Below are 20775 nucleotides of genomic sequence, written 5' to 3'. Positions count from 1 at the left end.
CAGTAACAGGGTGAGGTGAGGGATAGTAGTCTACCTCAGCAGTAACAGGGTGAGGTGGGGGGATGGTAGTCTACCTCAGCAGTAACAGGGTGAGGTGAGGGATAGTAGTCTACCTCAGCAGTAACAGGGTGAGGTGTGGGGATGGTACCCTACCTCAGCAGTAACAGGGTGAGGTGGGGGGATGGTAGTCTACTTTAGCAGTAACAGGGTGAGGTGAGGGATAGTAGTCTACCTCAGCAGTAACGGGGTGAGGTGGGGGGATGGTAGTCTACCTTAGCAGTAACAGGGTGAGGTGAGGGATAGTAGTCTACCTCAGCAGTAACAGGATGAGGGATGGTAGTCTACCTCAGCAGTAACAGGGTGAGGTGGGGGATGGTAGTCTACCTCAGCAGTAACAGGGTGAGGAATGGTAGTCTACCTCAGTAGTAACAGGGTGAGGTGAGGGATGGTAGTCTACCTCAGCAGTAACATGGTGAGGGATGGCAGTCTACCTCAGCAGTAACAGGGTGAGGTGGGGGGATGGTACTCTACCTCAGCAGTAACAGGGTGAGGTGAGGGATGGTAGTCTACCTCAGCAGTAACAGGGTGAAGGATGGTACTCTACCTCAGCAGTAACAGGGTGAGGGATGGTACTCTACCTCAGCAGTAACAGGGTGAGGGATGGTCGTCTACCTCAGCAGTAACAGTGTGAGGTGGGGGCAACAGGGTGAGGGATGGTAGTCTACCTCAGTAGTAACAGGGTGAGGTGGGGGATGGTAGTCTACCTCAGCAGTAACATGGTGAGGGATGGCATTCTACCTCAGCAGTAACAGGGTGGGGGATGGTAGTCTACCTCAGCATTAACAGGGTGAGGTGGGGGGATGGTACTCTACCTCAGCAGTAACAGGGTGAGGTGAGGGATGGTAGTCTACCTCAGCAGTAACAGGGTGAGGGGTGGTACTCTACCTCAGCAGTAACAGGGTGAAGGATGGTACTCTACCTCAGCAGTAACAGGGTGAGGGATGGTACTCTACCTCAGCAGTAACAGGGTGAGGGATGGTAGTCTACCTCAGCAGTAACAGCGTGAGGTGGGGGATGGTAGTCTACCTCAGCAGTAACATGGTGAGGTATGGTAGTCTACCTCAGCAGTAACAGGGTGGGGGATGGTAGTCTACGTCAGCCGGAACAGGGTGAGGTGGGGGCAACAGGGTGAGGGATGGTAGTCTACCTCAGTAGTAACAGGGTTAGGTGGGGGATGGTAGTCTACCTCAGCAGTAACATGGTGAGGGATGGTAGTCTACCTCAGCAGGAACAGGGTGAGGTGGGGGCAACAGGGTGAGGGATGGTAGTCTACCTCAGTAGTAACATGGTGAGGGATGGCAGTCTACCTCAGCAGTAACAGGGTGATGGATGGTAGTCTACCTCAGCAGTAACAGGGTGAGGTGGGGTGATGGTAGTCTACATCAGCAGAAACAGGGTGAGGAATGGTAGTCTACCTCAGCAGTAACAAGGTGAGGTGAGGGATGGCAGTCTACCTCAGCAGTAACAGGGTGAGGTGAGGGATGGTACTCTACCTCAGCAGTAACAGGGTGAGGTGAGGGATGGTAGTCTACCTCAGCAGTAACAGGGTGAGGTGAGGGATGGGAGTCTACCTCAGCAGTAACAGGGTGAGGGATGGTAGTCTACCTCAGCAGTAACAGGGTGAGGTGAGGGATGGTAGTCTACCTCAGCATTAACAGGGTGAGGTGAGGGATGGTACTCTACCTCAGCAGTAACAGGGTGAGGTTGGATGGTAGTCTACCTCTGCAGTAACAGGGTGAGGGATGGTACTCTACCTCAGCAATAACAGGGTGAGGGATGGTAGTCTACCTCAGCAGTAGCAGGGTGAGTGATGGTACTCTACCTCAGCAGTAACAGGGTGAGGGATGGTAGTCTATCTCAGCAGTAACAGGGTGAGGGATGGTACTCTACCTCAGCAGTAACAGGGTGAGGGATGGTTTTCTACCTCAGCAGTAACAGTGTGAGGTGGTGGCAACAGGGTGAGGGATGGTAGTCTACCTCAGTAGTAACAGGGTGAGGTGGGGCATGGTAGTCTACCTCAGCAGTAACATGGTGAGGGATGGTAGTCTACCTCAGCAGTAACAGGGTGGGGGATGGTAGTCTACCTCAGCAGGAACAGGGTGAGATGGGGGCAACAGGGTGAGGGATGGTAGTCTACCTCAGTAGTAACAGGGTTAGGTGGGGGATGGTAGTCTACCTCAGCAGTAACATGGTGAGGGATGGTAGTCTACCTCAGCAGTAACAGTGTGATGGATGGTAGTCTACCTCAGCAGTAACAGGGTGAGGTGGGGTGATGGTAGTCTACATCAGCAGAAACAGGGTGAGGAATGGTAGTCTACCTCAGCAGTAACAAGGTGAGGTGAGGGATGGCAGTCTACCTCAGCAGTAACAGGGTGAGGTGAGGGATGGTACTCTACCTCAGCAGTAACAGGGTGAGGTGAGGGATGGTAGTCTACCTCAGCAGTAACAGGGTGAGGTGAGGGATGGGAGTCTACCTCAGCAGTAACAGGGTGAGGGATGGTAGTCTACCTCAGCAGTAACAGGGTGAGGTGAGGGATGGTAGTCTACCTCAGCAGTAACAGGGTGAGGTGAGGGATGGTAGTCTACCTCAGCATTAACAGGGTGAGGTGAGGGATGGTACTCTACCTCAGCAGTAACAGGGTGAGGTTGGATGGTAGTCTACCTCTGCAGTAACAGGGTGAGGGATGGTACTCTACCTCAGCAATAACAGGGTGAGGGATGGTAGTCTACCTCAGCAGTAGCAGGGTGAGTGATGGTACTCTACCTCAGCAGTAACAGGGTGAGGGATGGTAGTCTATCTCAGCAGTAACAGGGTGAGGGATGGTACTCTACCTCAGCAGTAACAGGGTGAGGGATGGTTTTCTACCTCAGCAGTAACAGTGTGAGGTGGTGGCAACAGGGTGAGGGATGGTAGTCTACCTCAGTAGTAACAGGGTGAGGTGGGGCATGGTAGTCTACCTCAGCAGTAACATGGTGAGGGATGGTAGTCTACCTCAGCAGTAACAGGGTGGGGGATGGTAGTCTACCTCAGCAGGAACAGGGTGAGATGGGGGCAACAGGGTGAGGGATGGTAGTCTACCTCAGTAGTAACAGGGTTAGGTGGGGGATGGTAGTCTACCTCAGCAGTAACATGGTGAGGGATGGTAGTCTACCTCAGCAGTAACAGTGTGATGGATGGTAGTCTACCTCAGCAGTAACAGGGTGAGGTGGGGTGATGGTAGTCTACATCAGCAGAAACAGGGTGAGGAATGGTAGTCTACCTCAGCAGTAACAAGGTGAGGTGAGGGATGGCAGTCTACCTCAGCAGTAACAGGGTGAGGTGAGGGATGGTACTCTACCTCAGCAGTAACAGGGTGAGGTGAGGGATGGTAGTCTACCTCAGCAGTAACAGGGTGAGGTGAGGGATGGGAGTCTACCTCAGCAGTAACAGGGTGAGGGATGGTAGTCTACCTCAGCAGTAACAGGGTGAGGTGAGGGATGGTAGTCTACCTCAGCATTAACAGGGTGAGGTGAGGGATGGTACTCTACCTCAGCAGTAACAGGGTGAGGTTGGATGGTAGTCAACCTCTGCAGTAACAGGGTGAGGGATGGTACTCTACCTCAGCAATAACAGGGTGAGGGATGGTAGTCTACCTCAGCAGTAGCAGGGTGAGGGATGGTACTCTACCTCAGCAGTAACAGGGTGAGGGATGGTAGTCTACCTCAGCAGTAACAGGGTGAGGGATGGTACTCTACCTCAGCAGTAACAGGGTGAGGGATGGTTTTCTACCTCAGCAGTAACAGTGTGAGGTGGGGGCAACAGGGTGAGGGATGGTAGTCTACCTCAGTAGTAACAGGGTGAGGTGGGGCATGGTAGTCTACCTCAGCAGTAACATGGTGAGGGATGGTAGTCTACCTCAGCAGTAACAGGGTGGGGGATGGTAGTCTACCTCAGCAGGAACAGGGTGAGGTGGGGGCAACAGGGTGAGGGATGGTAGTCTACCTCAGTAGTAACAGGGTTAGGTGGGGGATGGTAGTCTACCTCAGCAGTAACATGGTGAGGGATGGTAGTCTACCTCAGCAGGAACAGGGTGGGGGATGGTGGTCTACCTCAGCAGTAACAGGGTTAGGTGAGGGATGGTAGTCTACCTCAGCAGTAACAGGGTGAGGTGGGGTGATGGTAGTCTACATCAGCAGTAACAGGGTGAGGTGAGGGATGGTACTCTACCTCAGCAGTAACAGGGTGAGGTGGGGTGATGGTAGTCTACATCAGCAGTAACAGGGTGAGGAATGGTAGTCTACCTCAGCAGTAACAAGGTGAGGTGAGGGATGGTAGTCTACCTCAGCAGTAACAGGGTGAGGTGAGGGATGGTAGTCTACCTCAGCAGTAACAGGGTGAGGTGGGGGATGGTAGTCTACCTCAGCAGTAACAGGGTGAGGTTGGATGGTAGTCTACCTCAGCAGTAACAGGGTGAGGGATGGTACTCTACCTCAGCAGTAACAGGGTGAGGTGAGGGATGGTACTCTACCTCAGCAGTAACAGGGTGAGGTTGGATGGTAGTCAACCTCTGCAGTAACAGGGTGAGGGATGGTACTCTACCTCAGCAATAACAGGGTGAGGGATGGTAGTCTACCTCAGCAGTAGCAGGGTGAGGGATGGTACTCTACCTCAGCAGTAACAGGGTGAGGGATGGTAGTCTACCTCAGCAGTAACAGGGTGAGGGATGGTACTCTACCTCAGCAGTAACAGGGTGAGGGATGGTTTTCTACCTCAGCAGTAACAGTGTGAGGTGGGGGCAACAGGGTGAGGGATGGTAGTCTACCTCAGTAGTAACAGGGTGAGGTGGGGCATGGTAGTCTACCTCAGCAGTAACATGGTGAGGGATGGTAGTCTACCTCAGCAGTAACAGGGTGGGGGATGGTAGTCTACCTCAGCAGGAACAGGGTGAGGTGGGGGCAACAGGGTGAGGGATGGTAGTCTACCTCAGTAGTAACAGGGTTAGGTGGGGGATGGTAGTCTACCTCAGCAGTAACATGGTGAGGGATGGTAGTCTACCTCAGCAGGAACAGGGTGGGGGATGGTGGTCTACCTCAGCAGTAACAGGGTTAGGTGAGGGATGGTAGTCTACCTCAGCAGTAACAGGGTGAGGTGGGGTGATGGTAGTCTACATCAGCAGTAACAGGGTGAGGTGAGGGATGGTACTCTACCTCAGCAGTAACAGGGTGAGGTGGGGTGATGGTAGTCTACATCAGCAGTAACAGGGTGAGGAATGGTAGTCTACCTCAGCAGTAACAAGGTGAGGTGAGGGATGGTAGTCTACCTCAGCAGTAACAGGGTGAGGTGAGGGATGGTAGTCTACCTCAGCAGTAACAGGGTGAGGTGGGGGATGGTAGTCTACCTCAGCATTAACAGGGTGAGGTGGGGGATGGTAGTCTACCTCAGCATTAACAGGGTGAGGTGGAGGGATGGTACTCTACCTCAGCAGTAACAGGGTGAGGTGAGGGATGGTAGTCTACCTCAGCAGTTACAGGGTGGGTGATGGTAGTCTACCTCAGCAGTAACAGGGTGAGGTGAGGGATGGTAGTCTACCTCAGCAGTAACAGGGTGAGGTGAGGGATGGTAGTCTACCTCAGCAGTAACAGGGTGAGGTTGGATGGTAGTCTACCTCAGCAGTAACAGGGTGAGGGATGGTACTCTACCTCAGCAGTAACAGGGTGAGGTGAGGGATGGTACTCTACCTCAGCAGTAACAGGGTGAGGTTGGATGGTAGTCTACCTCAGCAGTAACAGGGTGATGGAGTAAATGGAAACCCAATTTGTGTCTCTCCCAGGGCCAGAGAAAGTTTTCTTAACACCCACAATGCAATGCTCTCTCCGGGCTGGTTGGCTATGTAGCAAGCTAGAAACCGTAGCTACACACAGTAAAACCATTGTCAATATAGGCATTTCTTGTAGTTTTCTGTAAAACCAGTTTAACAAAACGGCAATATCAATTTAGGAGTCTCTCACCGAGTTCAACTTGTAGTTGATCCCAGAGCGAGAGCAACGCAAGTTGCTATAGCAACATTTGCCCTTTCCCACATTTTTCCACAGGGCCCATTGCGAGATGAAAGAGGGACTGAGTTGAATCATTTGGTACACCTTTTAGTTTGAGCTCATTTAAGTAAAGAATAGGTACTTGGTCATGCCTATATAAATGGAGGCATGTGTTCTAGACAAGTATACACTAACATCTATTGGCTGATTTAGTGATATTGTTTTAAAAACGTTATGAAATGTGATAGTGTTTAATCCCTTCCTACACCATGACATGATTATTATTTTTTACAAACGGACCACTTAAAAATTAAATAATGTTTATTTAAATTAAACCATGTTTATTTAAATTAAATAATGTTTATTTAAATTAAATAATGGTTATTTAAATTAAACAATGTTTATTTAAATTAAATCAGGTTTATTTAAATTAAATCAGGTTTATTTAAATTAAATCAGGTTCATTTAAATTAAATCATGTTTATTTAAACCGATGTTAGAACGTAGGCTTTCACCAAATTGTTGAGTTTCATGATGTTTATTTCTGGGATTAGATTATAACCCTTTAACCGTTGGGTTGTTTTTTGTTATAACCTTAAAAATCCAGCCATTTGCATCTCAATATATCAAATCATTTCTGGATAACAATGAAGTACCTTGCACTGTACAAAATTATTCAGGGGGTAATTGACTTTGCAGAATTGACTCAGAATTACAACCAACATATACCGTTGAAGTTGGAAGTTTACATACACTTAGGTTGGAGTCATTAAAACTCGTTTTTTCAACCACTCCACAAAATCTTTGTTAACAAACTATAGTTTTGGCAAGTCGGTTAGAACATCTACCTCGTGCCTCGACACGAGTCATTCTTCCAACAATTGTATACAGACAGATTATTCCAGTGGGTCAGAAGTTTACAAACACTAAGTCGACTGTGCCTTTAAACAGTCAATTGGAGGTGTACCTGTGGATGTATTTCAAGGCCTACCTTCAAACTCAGTGCCTATTTGCTTGACATCATGGGAAAATCAAAAGAAATCAGCCAAGTCTGGTTACAAGTCTACAAGTCTGGTTCATCCTTGGGAGCAATTTCCAAACGCCTGAAGGTACCGCGTTTATCTGTACAAACAATAGTACGCAAGTATAAACACCATGTCACCACGCAGCCATCATACTGCTCAGGAGACTCGCTCTGTCTCCTAGAGATGAACGTACTTTGGTGCGAAAAGTTTAAATCAATCCCAGAACAACAGCAAAGGACCTTGTGAAGATTCTGGAGGAAACTGTTACAAAAGTATCTGTTAAATGATGTCGACATAACCTGAAAAGCCGCTCAGCAAGGAAGAAACCACAGCTCCAAAACCGGCATATAAAAGCCAGACGACAGTTTGCAACTGCACATGGGGACAAAGATCATACTTTTTTTGAAGAAATGTCCTCTGTTTGGCAATAATGACCATCGTTATGTTTGGAGGAGGAAGGGGGATGCTTGCAAGCTGAAGAATACCATCCCAACCATGAAGCACGGGGGTGGAAGCAACATGTTGTGGGGGTGCTTTGCTGAAGCAGGGACTGGTGCACTTCACAAGAAAGATGGCATCATGAGGTAGGGAAATTATGTGGATATATTGAAGCAACATCTCAAGACATCAGTCAGGAAGCTGAAGCTTGGTCACAAATGGGTCCAAATGATCAATGACCCCAAGCATACTTCCAAAGTTGTGGCAAAATGGCTTAAGGACAACAAAATAAAGGTTTTGGAGTGGCCATCACAAAGCCCCGACCTCAATCCTATAGAACATTTGTGGACAGAACTGAAAAAGTGTGTGTGAGCAAGGAGGCCTACAAATCTGACTCAGTTACACCAGCTCTGTCAGGAGGAATAGGCAAAAATTCACCCAACTTATTGGGGGAAGCTTGTGGAAGGCTACCCGAAACGTTTGACCCAAGTTAAACAATTTAATGGCAATGCTACCAAATACTAGTTTAGTGTATGTAAACTTCTGACCCAGTGGGAATGTGATGAAATAAATAAAAGCTGAAATAAATCATTCTCTCAACTATTATTCTGACATTTCACATCATTAAAATAACTGATCTACTGCAGGGAATTTTTTCTAAGATTAAATGTCAGGAATTGTGAAAAACTGAATTTAAATATATTTGGCTAAGGTGTATGTAAACTTCTGACTACAACTTCAGACAACTGATTGCAAGTCCTTTCATTATTTGTTCATTAAATGTGACCAAGCCTTGTTCACAATTTATTCTGTGGCAGCACAATGGGGCGGCAGGGTAGCCTAGTGGTTAGAGCGTTGGACTAGTAACTGGAAGGTTGCAAGTTCAAACCCCCGAGCTGACAAGGTAAAAATCTGTCGTTCTGCCCCTGAACAAGGCCACTGTTCCTAGGCCGTCATTGAAAATAAGAATTTGTTCTTAACTGACTTGCCTAGTTAAATAAAGGTAAAAAAATAATTTAAAAAAATGACCAAACGATATACTGTATGTGAGTCTCTTGATCATATCTTTGATCATGACACTGGTGAGGAGGAGAGAGTCCTTGTTGAACTTTGATACAAAGTAGTCTGTGTCTGCACGATATATTTCGTCTGAGCATTTGTTTTAGCCAAAATAATTGCTTTCTTTTTTTTAAAACAAAAAAACGAGTTGTCAATGAGGCCTAAATAGCAAATAGAAGTTCAAAACTTGTAATTTTCACAAGAACTTAAGTTGATAAAAAGATGTAATGTGATAATATAGTATATGTATTATTATGGATTTATAATCAGCTATAAAGGGGGCTGCCATTTTGGACCGGGAACACAGAATGAATTAACATGAAATGAACACAGCAGGAGGGTTAGAGAATTCCTATATTTAGAAATCCATAGGTGGGCATAAAAGCAGTGAGCTCCATATGTAATGGACCTGATGAGTCCCTTAGGATGCTAATCTCCACATCGTAGACTCTAAATATGTGTTAATAAAATTATAGTCATTAAATCAGCCATGGTTTTATCTCGCAGTTTCAGATCCCCTGGTGTGTTTTAAAAGCTCATTAGAGTCTACCACCCTTCCATGGATGGATGGATGGGCTTATTTGTCCCGTCTGCTTCCTGTTTCCGATGTTCCGTTACAGATTCCTCACCGGGAGTTCTCCGGATTCCATCTGCAGCACCCCTGGAAAACCAGGAAGGGGGAGAGTGAGGGTTGCATAACTCATTAGATGATGAAAGGAATGAAGTGTGTGTGTGTGTGTGTGTGTGTGTGTGTGTGTGTGTGTGTGTGTGTGTGTGTGTGTGTGTGTGTGTGTGTGTGTGTGTGTGTGTGTGTGTGTGTGTGTGTGTGTGTGTGTAAAGACTAAAGAATGTGGGTCAGCGTGTGAAAGTGCACGTCAGCTCCTCGTCGCAGGCAGAGTGTTTATCACACAGCGAAGGGAGGAGTGCACCTGCAGAGAGAGAGAAAGAGAGAGACGAGAGAGAGACAGGAAGAGCGAGAGCGAGAGAGACACGGAGAGAGAAAGAGAGTGAGATGCAGAGGGAAAGACAGAGAAGAAGAGAAAGAGTGTGTTCTGACTAGGTTCTGACTATGTGGGTTCTGACTGGGTGGAGAAGACAACGGAGAAGGAAGAGGAAGGGAGAGAAAGAGATGAAGATAGATAGATAGATAGATAGATAGATAGATAGATAGATAGATAGATAGATAGATAGATAGATAGATAGATAGATAGATAGATAGATAGATAGATAGATAGATAGATAGATAGATAGATAGATAGATAGATAGATAGATAGATAGATAGATAGATAGATATGGACAGAATAGGAGGAGAGATGACAGGTGAGGGAATAATTGGAAAGGAGGGAGAGATGTACGAGGATGAAGGAGAAAGGGGGGAGAGAGAAGAGAGATACCTAAAGGGTAAAATAAGAGGGTTTATCTTGTCTGACTTGCCATACCTGTGATGTAATCCTAGTTCGAAACTAGAGCACAGAGAAACATTCAACACATTCTACAACCTCTCTCTCTATTTCAATTTTCAATTTAAGGGCTTGATAGCCATGGGAAACATATGTTAACATTGTCAAAGCAAGTGACGTAATTAATAAACAAAAGATAATTAAACAATTACAATTAACAATAAACATTACACCCACAGCCAACCTAACTCTAGTCTACCATGTTAGCCAACCTAACTCTACTCTACCATGTTAGCCAACTCCACTCTACTCTACCATGTTAGCCAACTCCACTCTACTCTACCATGTTAACCAACCTAACTCTACTCTACCATGTTAGCCAACTCCACTCTACTCTACCATGTTAGCCAACTCCACTCTACTCTACCATGTTAGCCAAACTAACTCTACTCTACCATGTTAGCCAACTCCACTCTACTCTACCATGTTAACCAACCTAACTCTACTCTACCATGTTAGCCAACTCCACTCTACTCTACCATGTTAGCCAACTCCACTCTACTCTACCATGTTAGCCAGCCTAACTCTACTCTACCATGTTAGCCAACCTAACTCTACTCTACCATGTTAACCAACCTAACTCTACTCTACCATGTTAGCCAACTCCACTCTACTCTACCATGTTAGCCAACTCCACTCTACTCTACCATGTTAGCCAGCCTAACTCTACTCTACCATGTTAGCCAACCTAACTCTACTCTACCATGTTAACCAACCTAACTCTACTCTACCATGTTAGCCAACCTAACTCTACTCTACCATGTTAGCCAGCCTAACTCTACTCTACCATGTTAGCCAACTCCACTCTACTCTACCATGTTAGCCAACCTAACTCTACTCTACCATGTTAGCCAACCTAACTCTACTCTACCATGTTAGCCAACCTAACTCTACCATGTTAGCCAACCTAACTCTACTCTACCATGTTAGCCAACCTAACTCCACTCTACCATGTTAGCCAGCCTAACTCTACTCTACCATGTTAATCAACCTAACTCCACTCTACCATGTTTGCCAACCTAACTCTACTCTACCATGTTATCCAACCTAACTCTACTCTACCATGTTAACCAACCTAACTCTACTCTACCATGTTAGCCAGCCTAACTCTACTATACCATGTTAGCCAGCCTAACTCTACTCTACCATGTTAGCCAACCTAACTCTACTCTACCATGTTAGCCAACTCCACTCTACTCTACCATGTTAACCAACCTAACTATACTCTACCATGTTAGCCAACTCCACTCTACTCTACCATGTTAGCCAACTCCACTCTACTCTACCATGTTAGCCAACTCCACTCTACTCTACCATGTTAGCCAACTCCACTCTACTCTACCATGTTAGCCAACTCCACTCTACTCTACCATGTTAGCCAACCTAACTCTACTCTACCATGTTAACCAACCTAACTCCACTCTACCATGTTGGCCAACTCCACTCTACTCTACCATGTTAGCCAACCTAACTCTACTCTACCATGTTAACCAACCTAACTCTACTCTACCATGTTAGCCAACCTAACTCTACTCTACCATGTTAGCCAGCCTAACTCTACTCTACCATGTTAGCCAACCTAACTCTACTCTACCATGTTAGCCAACCTAACTCTACTCTACCATGTTAGCCAACCTAACTCTACTCTACCATGTTAGCCAACCTAACTCCACTCTACCATGTTAGCCAGCCTAACTCTACTCTACCATGTTAGCCAGCCTAACTCCACTCTACCATGTTAACCAACCTAACTCTACTCTACCATGTTAGCCAACCTAACTCTACTCTACCATGTTAGCCAACCTAACTCTACCATGTTAATCAACCTAACTCCACTCTACCATGTTAGCCAACCTAACTCTACTCTACCATGTTAGCCAACCTAACTCTACTCTACCATGTTAGCCAACTCCACTCTACTCTACCATGTTAACCAACCTAACTATACTCTACCATGTTAGCCAACTCCACTCTACTCTACCATGTTAGCCAACTCCACTCTACTCTACCATGTTAGCCAACTCCACTCTACTCTACCATGTTAGCCAACTCCACTCTACTCTACCATGTTAGCCAACTCCACTCTACTCTACCATGTTAACCAACCTAACTCCACTCTACCATGTTAACCAACCTAACTCCACTCTACCATGTTAGCCAACTCCACTCTACTCTACCATGTTAGCCAACCTAACTCTACTCTACCATGTTAACCAACCTAACTCCACTCTACCATGTTAGCCAACTCCACTCTACTCTACCATGTTAGCCAACTCCACTCTACTCTACCATGTTAACCAACCTAACTCTACTCTACCATGTTAGCCAACTCCACTCTACTCTACCATGTTAGCCAGCCTAACTCTACTCTACCATGTTAGCCAACCTAACTCTACTCTACCATGTTAGCCAGCCTAACTCTACTCTACCATGTTAGCCAACCTAACTCTACCATGTTAGACAACCTAACTCTACTCTACCATGTTAGCCAGCCTAACTCTACTCTACCATGTTAGCCAACTCCACTCTACTCTACCATGTTAGCCAGCCTAACTCTACTCTACCATGTTAGCCAACCTAACTCTACTCTACCATGTTAGCCAGCCTAACTCTACTCTACCATGTTAGCCAACCTAACTCTACCATGTTAGCCAACCTAACTCTACTCTACCATGTTAACCAACCTAACTCCACTCTACCATGTTAGCCAACTCCACTCTACTCTACCATGTTAGCCAACTCCACTCTACTCTACCATGTTAACCAACCTAACTCTACTCTACCATGTTAGCCAACCTAACTCTACTCTACCATGTTAGCCAGCCTAACTCTACTCTACCATGTTAGCCAGCCTAACTCTACTCTACCATGTTAGCCAACCTAACTCCACTCTACCATGTTAGCCAACCTAACTCTACCATGTTAGCCAACCTAACTCTACTCTACCATGTTAGCCAGCCTAACTCTACTCTACCATGTTAGCCAACTCCACTCTACTCTACCATGTTAGCCAACCTAACTCCACTCTACCATGTTAGCCAACCTAACTCTACTCTACCATGTTAGCCAACTCCACTCTACTCTACCATGTTAGCCAACCTAACTCTACTCTACCATGTTAGCCAACCTAACTCTACTCTACCATGTTAACCAACCTAACTCTACTCTACCATGTTAGCCAACCTAACTCTACTCTACCATGTTAGCCAGCCTAACTCTACTCTACCATGTTAGCCAGCCTAACTCTACTCTACCATGTTAGCCAACCTAACTCCACTCTACCATGTTAGCCAACCTAACTCTACCATGTTAGCCAACCTAACTCTACTCTACCATGTTAACCAACCTAACTCTACTCGACCATGTTAGCCAACTCCACTCTACTCTACCATGTTAGCCAACTCCACTCTACTCTACCATGTTAACCAACCTAACTCTACTCTACCATGTTAGCCAACTCCACTCTACTCTACCATGTTAACCAACCTAACTCCACTCTACCATGTTAACCAACCTAACTCCACTCTACCATGTTAGCCAACTCCACTCTACTCTACCATGTTAGCCAACTCCACTCTACTCTACCATGTTAGCCAACTCCACTCTACTCTACCATGTTAACCAACCTAACTATACTCTACCATGTTAGCCAACTCCACTCTACTCTACCATGTTAACCAACCTAACTCTACTCTACCATGTTAGCCAACTCCACTCTACTCTACCATGTTAACCAACCTAACTATACTCTACCATGTTAGCCAACTCCACTCTACTCTACCATGTTAACCAACCTAACTCTACTCTACCATGTTAGCCAAACTAACTCTACTCTACCATGTTAGCCAACTCCACTCTACTCTACCATGTTAGCCAGCCTAACTCTACTCTACCATGTTAGCCAACCTAACTCTACTCTACCATGTTAACCAACCTAACTCTACTCTACCATGTTAGCCAACTCCACTCTACTCTACCATGTTAGCCAACTCCACTCTACTCTACCATGTTAGCCAACCTAACTCTACTCTACCATGTTAGCCAACCTAACTCCACTCTACCATGTTAACCAACCTAACTCCACTCTACTATGTTAACCAACCTAACTCCACTCTACTATGTTAACCAACCTAACTAACCACCTCTACACTCTAACCACTAGACTACCTGCTGCCTCTACACTCTAACCACTAGACTACCTGCCGCCTCTACACTTTAACCACTAGACTACCTGCCGCCTCTACACTTTAACCACTAGACTACCTGCTGCCTCTACACTCTAACCACTAGACTACCTGCCGCCTCTACAGTTTAACCACTAGACTACCTGCCGCCTCTACACTCTTTCCACTAGGCTAAAGACATCCCAGAATCATTGATACAGTTGATTTTTGTCAAATATTTTGTGAGAAGAATAATCTTTGACCTTTATCCTCATTTGTGTTAGTTGTGTTAGTCATTTGTGTTAGTTGGTATTTCATCTCTCTATCTGGGGTTTCTGAGATGCAAAACACTTCTACAGGCATTTGCAAGATATTATAATCTGTGCAGTGTGTTTGCAAAATAGATTACAGTCTAGTCTAGGAAAATAAAGTTGAAATGTTGAAAGTTTACCTGGAAAGCCACCATTGATTTTAGGCAACTATCTTACCTGTCTATCTATTTGTCTCTTCCCTTCAGAGATTGACCAGGGCAGCTGTGGCGACCCAGGGATACCGGCCTACGGCAAGCGGGAGGGGACAGGTTTCCGCCACGGGGACAGGCTGCACTTTGAGTGTCTCCCTGCGTTTGAGTTGGTGGGAAAGAAGAACATCACCTGCCAGAAGAACAACCAGTGGTCAGCCAAGAAACCCAGCTGTGTCTGTAAGCAGTGATCTGTCTCCTATACAACACATAATGTATGCTAGCCCAGCTGTCTGTAAGCAGTGATCTGTCTCCTATACAACACATAATGTATGCTAGCCCAGCTGTCTGTAAGCAGTGATCTGTCTCCTATACAACACATAATGTATGCTAGCCCAGCTGTCTGTAAGCAGTGATCTGTCTCCTATACAACACATCATGTATGCTAGCCCAGCTGTCTGTAAGCAGTGATCTGTCTCCTATACAACACATAATGTTTGCTAGCCCAGCCATGTCTGTAAGCAGTAACATGTCTCCTATACAACACATAATGTATGCTAGCCTAGCTGTCTGTGAGTTATAAGTATCCTATACAACACATAATGTATGCTAGCCTAGCTGTGTCTGTAAACAGTGATCTGTCTCCTATACAACACATAATGTATGCTAGCCCAGCCATGTCTGTAAGCAGTAACATGTCTCCTATACAACACATCATGTATGCTAGCCTAACTGTCTGTGAGTTAAAAGTCTCCTTTGCTAACCTAATTTACAGTTGACTCTCTCTCCATCTCTCCTTCTCTCTCTCTCTCTCTCGCTCTCTGTCTCTCTCCCTCTCTCCTTCTCTCTCTCTCTCTCTCTCTCTCTCTCTCTCTCTCTCTCTCTCTCTGTCTATCTGTCTCTCCCTCTCTCCTTTTCTCTCTCCCTCTCTCTCTCTCTCTGTCTCTCTCACTCTCTGTCTCTCTGTCTCTCCCTCTCTCCTTCTCTCTCTCCCTCTCCCTATCTCTCTCTCTCTCTCTGTCTCTCTCTCTCTCTGTCTCTCTCTCTCTCTCTCTCTCTTTCACACTTTTCAATTCAATGGCCTTTTTTTTCATGGGAAACATATGTTCTCTCTGTCTTCCACCTTTCTGTTTTAATTAGTTAATAAGCCCCCATATTGTATCCAAATCCAGGGATATCCAGGGATAATCTGGCCGCTTACACACACACACACACACACACACACACACACACACACACACACACACACACACACACACACACACACACACACACACACACACACGTGCACATGCACAGTTAATCAATGTGCTGTGTGTGTGTGTGTGTGTGTGTGTGTGTGTGTGTGTGTGTGTGTGTGTGTGTGTGTGTGTGTGTGTGTGCGCGCCACAGAGTGACTGTGTGCGCTACCATTGCCATCCTCATGAAGGTGAACCACACCTCAGCCATGATGATATATGCTAACCTCATTAGTTAGCCCTAACCCTAACCCTAACCTCATTAGTTAGCCCTAACCCTAACCCTAACCCTAACCTCATTAGTTAACCCTAACCCTAACCCTAACCCTAACCTCATTAGTTAGCCCTAACCCTAACCCTAACCCTAACCTCATTAGTTAACCCTAACCCTAACCCTAACCCTAACCTCATTAGTTAGCCCTAACCCTAACCCTAACCTCATTAGTTAGCCCTAACCCTAACCCTAACCCTAACCTCATTAGTTAGCCCTAACCCTAACCCTAACCCTAACCTCATTAGTTAGCCCTAACCCTAACCCTAACCCTAACCCTAACCTCATTAGTTAGCTTAGAAACAACAATAGAAAGATGAATAGTTCACCTCAGGTTCAGATTCAGGACAGTAAGAAAGAGATCTGTTCAGAGGCAGCCCAGGCTTGTTCTTGTATTGAACAGACATGCAAGCAGATGGAGAAATCTCCCTTCACATTGAAACAGACAGAGTCTGGCAACCAGATCGAAATATCTCCCTTCACAGGGAAACAGGCAGAGTCTGGCAAGCAGATGGAGAAATCTCCCTTCACATTGAAACAGACAGAGTCTGGTAACCAGATAGAAATATCTCCCTTCACATGGAAACAGGCAGAGTCTGGCAAGCAGATGGAGAAATCTCCCTTCACATTGAAACAGACAGAGTCTGGCAACCAGATAGAAATATCTCCCTTCACAGGGAAACAGGCAGAGTCTGGCAAGCAGATGGAGAAATCTCCCTTCACAGTGAAACAAGCAGAGTCTGGCAACCAGATATAAATATCTCCCTTCACAGGGAAACATGCAGAGTCTGGCAACCAGATGGAGAAATCTCCCTTCACATTGAAACAGACAGAGTCTGGCAACCAGATAGAAATATCTCCCTTCACAGGGAAACAGGCAGAGTCTGGCAACCAGATGGAGAAATCTCCCTTCACAGTGAAACAAGCAGAGTCTGGCAACCAGATAGAAATATCTCCCTTCACAGGGAAACATGCAGAGTCTGGCAACCAGATGGAGAAATCTCCCTTCACAGTGAAACAAGCAATTTAGTTTATCTAATCTTCTTTTTTTGTTGTAAATAAATGTGTTTATCCTAAATCTATTTATTTGCGGAAGCACTGCAGATGAGTGTGAATATGTCTCATTCGTTACAGTTAACAAATGGATTCATGTGTTTTAGAGGAGATGTAGCTAATACACTCATATCAACGTCATACGTTTATTTAAAAGATTCAAAATAGATCACTCTGCCATTTCCTGGTGGCAATTTAAAAAAAATGAATAGTTAACATCAGTTCAGTTCAGTTCATGTGTCAAAACAAGCAAGTATAGTCTGGAGAATCATTGAACCATAAGCAAAAAATATTGTATTTTCAGGGGTACAAAACCGAAAGAAAAACACGTAGAAATTATACTCCATTATTATAAGATAATGTGGAAGACAAAAACAGTAGCATCTCTAGACAGTAGCATCTCTAGACAGTAGCATCTCTAGACAGTAGCATCTCTAGACAGTAGCATCTCTAAACAGTAGCATCTCTAGACAGTAGCATCTCTAGAAATTAAACTTAAGAGCAGGAAACATAGAAATAGTGCATATAGAACAGCCGCTTCTTGGACTTCCTATCAAGTCATATCTATAACCTTTTTTGGGGGTGACATTAAAGCAGCTTTATTGCTTATCTCTAACTCTTTCTTCCCCTCCCCTGTCCTAACTGCCATTATCATTGTCACTTTAATAACTCTACCTACATGTACATATTACCTCCACTAACCGGTGCACCCTGCACATTGACTCTGTACCGGTACCCCCTGTATATAGTCTCCACATTGACTCTGTACCGGTACCCCCTGTATATAGCCTCCACATTGACTCTGTACCGGTACCCCCTGTATATAGTCTCCACATTGACTCTGTACCGGTACCCCCTGTATATAGTCTCCACATTGACTCTGTACCGGTACCCCCTGTATATAGTCTCCACATTGACTCTGTAACGGTACCCCCTGTATATAGCCTCCACATTGACTCTGTACCGGTACCCCCTGTATATAGTCTCCACATTGACTCTGTACCGGTACCCCCTGTATATAGTCTCCACATTGACTCTGTACCAGTACCCCCTGTATATAGTCTCCACATTGACTCTGTACCGGTACCTCCTGTATATAGCCTCCATATTGACTCTGTAACGGTACCCCCTGTATATAGTCTCCACATTGACTCTGTACCGGTACCCCCTGTATATAGTCTCCACATTGACTCTGTACCGGTACCCCCTGTATATAGCCCCCACATTGACTCTGTACCGGTACCCCCTGTATATAGCCCCCACATTGACTCTGTACCGGTACCCCCTGTATATAGCCTCCATATTGACTCTGTACTGGTACCCCCTGTATATAGTCTCCACATTGACTCTGTAACGGTACCCCCTGTATATAGCCTCCACATTGTTATTTTACTGCTGCTCTTTAATTACTTGTTACTTTTATTTCTTATTCTTATCAGTATTATAATATTTTTTTACTGCATTGTTGGTTAAGGGCTCGTAAGTAAGTATTTCACTGTTGTACAGTGCCTTGCGAAAGTATTCGGCCCCCTTGAACTTTGCGACCTTTTGCCACATTTCAGGCTTCAAACATAAAGATATAAAACTGTATTTTTTTGTGAAGAATCAACAACAAGTGGGACACAATCATGAAGTGGAACGACATTTATTGGATATTTCAAACTTTTTTAACAAATCAAAAACTGAAAAATTGAGCGTGCAAAATTATTCAGCCCCCTTAAGTTAATACTTTGTAGCGCCACCTTTTGCTGCGATTACAGCTGTAAGTCGCTTGGGGTATGTCTCTATCAGTTTTGCACATCGAGAGACTGACATTTTTTCCCATTCCTCCTTGCAAAACAGCTCGAGCTCAGTGAGGTTGGATGGAGAGCATTTGTGAACAGCAGTTTTCAGTTCTTTCCACAGATTCTCGATTGGATTCAGGTCTGGACTTTGACTTGGCCATTCTAACACCTGGATATGTTTATTTTTGAACCATTCCATTGTAGATTTTGCTTTATGTTTTGGATCATTGTCTTGTTGGAAGACAAATCTCCGTCCCAGTCTCAGGTCTTTTGCAGACTCCATCAGGTTTTCTTCCAGAATGGTCCTGTATTTGGCTCCATCCATCTTCCCATCAATGTTAACCATCTTCCCTGTCCCTGCTGAAGAAAAGCAGGCCCAAACCATGATGCTGCCACCACCATGTTTGACAGTGGGGATGGTGTGTTCAGCTGTGTTGCTTTTACGCCAAACATAACGTTTTGCATTGTTGCCAAAAAGTTCAATTTTGGTTTCATCTGACCAGAGCACCTTCTTCCACATGTTTGGTGTGTCTCCCAGGTGGCTTGTGGCAAACTTTAAACAACACTTTTTATGGATATCTTTAAGAAATGGCTTTCTTCTTGCCACTCTTCCATAAAGGCCAGATTTGTGCAATATACGACTGATTGTTGTCCTATGGACAGAGTGATCATGGGCCTCTTGGCTGCATATCTGATCAGTCTTCTCCTTGTATGAGCTGAAAGTTTAGAGGGACAGCCAGGTCTTGGTAGATTTGCAGTGGTCTGATACTCCTTCCATTTCAATATTATCGCTTGCACAGTGCTCCTTGGGATGTTTAAAGCTTGGGAAATCTTTTTGTATCCAAATCCGGCTTTAAACTTCTTCACAACAGTATCTCGGACCTGCCTGGTGTGTTCCTTGTTCTTCATGATGCTCTCTGCGCTTTTAACGGACCTCTGAGACTATCACAGTGCAGGTGCATTTATACGGAGACTTGATTACACACAGGTGGATTGTATTTATCATCATTAGTAATTTATGTCAACATTGGATCATTCAGAGATCCTCACTGAACTTCTGGAGAGAGTTTGCTGCACTGAAAGTAAAGGGGCTGAATAATTTTGCACGCCCAATTTTTCAGTTTTTGATTTGTTAAAAAAGTTTGAAATATCCAATAAATGTCGTTCCACTTCGTGATTGTGTCCCACTTGTTGTTGATTCTTCACAAAAAAATACAGTTTTATATCTTTATGTTTGAAGCCTGAAATGTGGCAAAGTTCAAGGGGGCCGAATACTTTCTCAAGGCACTGTATACAGGTGTAGTGTGACTAATACAATTTGATTTGATCTAACTCTCTCTCTCTTCCCCACCCTATCCCCCACCCCCCTCCACCCCCCCTCCTCCATCCCCACTCTCCCTTCCTCCAGTCTCGTGCTTCTTCAACTTCACAACCCCCTCTGGGGTGCTGCTGTCCCCAAACTACCCCCAGGAATATGGAAACAATATGCACTGTGTGTGGCTCATCATCACCAAGCCAGAGAGTAGGATTAACCTGGCCTTCAATGACCTCAGCATGGAGAAGCAGTTTGACTTCCTCAGCGTCAAAGACGGTGGCAAGGTATGGTTATGTTTCAATCGATCGATCAGTCGATTAATCATTCAGAGCATTCAGGTAGCCTAGTGGTTAGAGGGGGGCAGGTAGCCTAGTGGTTAGAGGGGGGCAGGTAGCCTAGTGGTTAGGACATTGGACTAGTGAACCGAAAGGTT

General features: G+C 45.3%; 1 protein-coding gene across 1 annotated transcript in view; it reads left to right on the top strand.

Annotated features, from left to right (window-relative positions):
- csmd2 (CUB and Sushi multiple domains 2) overlaps positions 1-20775 on the top strand; it is a 384085-nt gene that overhangs the window by 5371 nt on the left and 357939 nt on the right. The window contains exons 3-4 of the mRNA XM_036971824.1: positions 14739-14921; positions 20436-20626. Of these exons, the coding sequence (XP_036827719.1) occupies positions 14739-14921; positions 20436-20626 (374 nt within the window). The remainder of the gene's footprint in view (positions 1-14738; positions 14922-20435; positions 20627-20775) is intronic.

Source organism: Oncorhynchus mykiss, chromosome 32 (assembly GCF_013265735.2).
Source record: "Oncorhynchus mykiss isolate Arlee chromosome 32, USDA_OmykA_1.1, whole genome shotgun sequence".
NCBI lineage: Eukaryota > Metazoa > Chordata > Actinopteri > Salmoniformes > Salmonidae > Oncorhynchus > Oncorhynchus mykiss.
The sequence above is the reverse complement of the archived record's forward strand: the minus strand, read 5'-3'. Positions and strand labels throughout refer to the sequence as shown.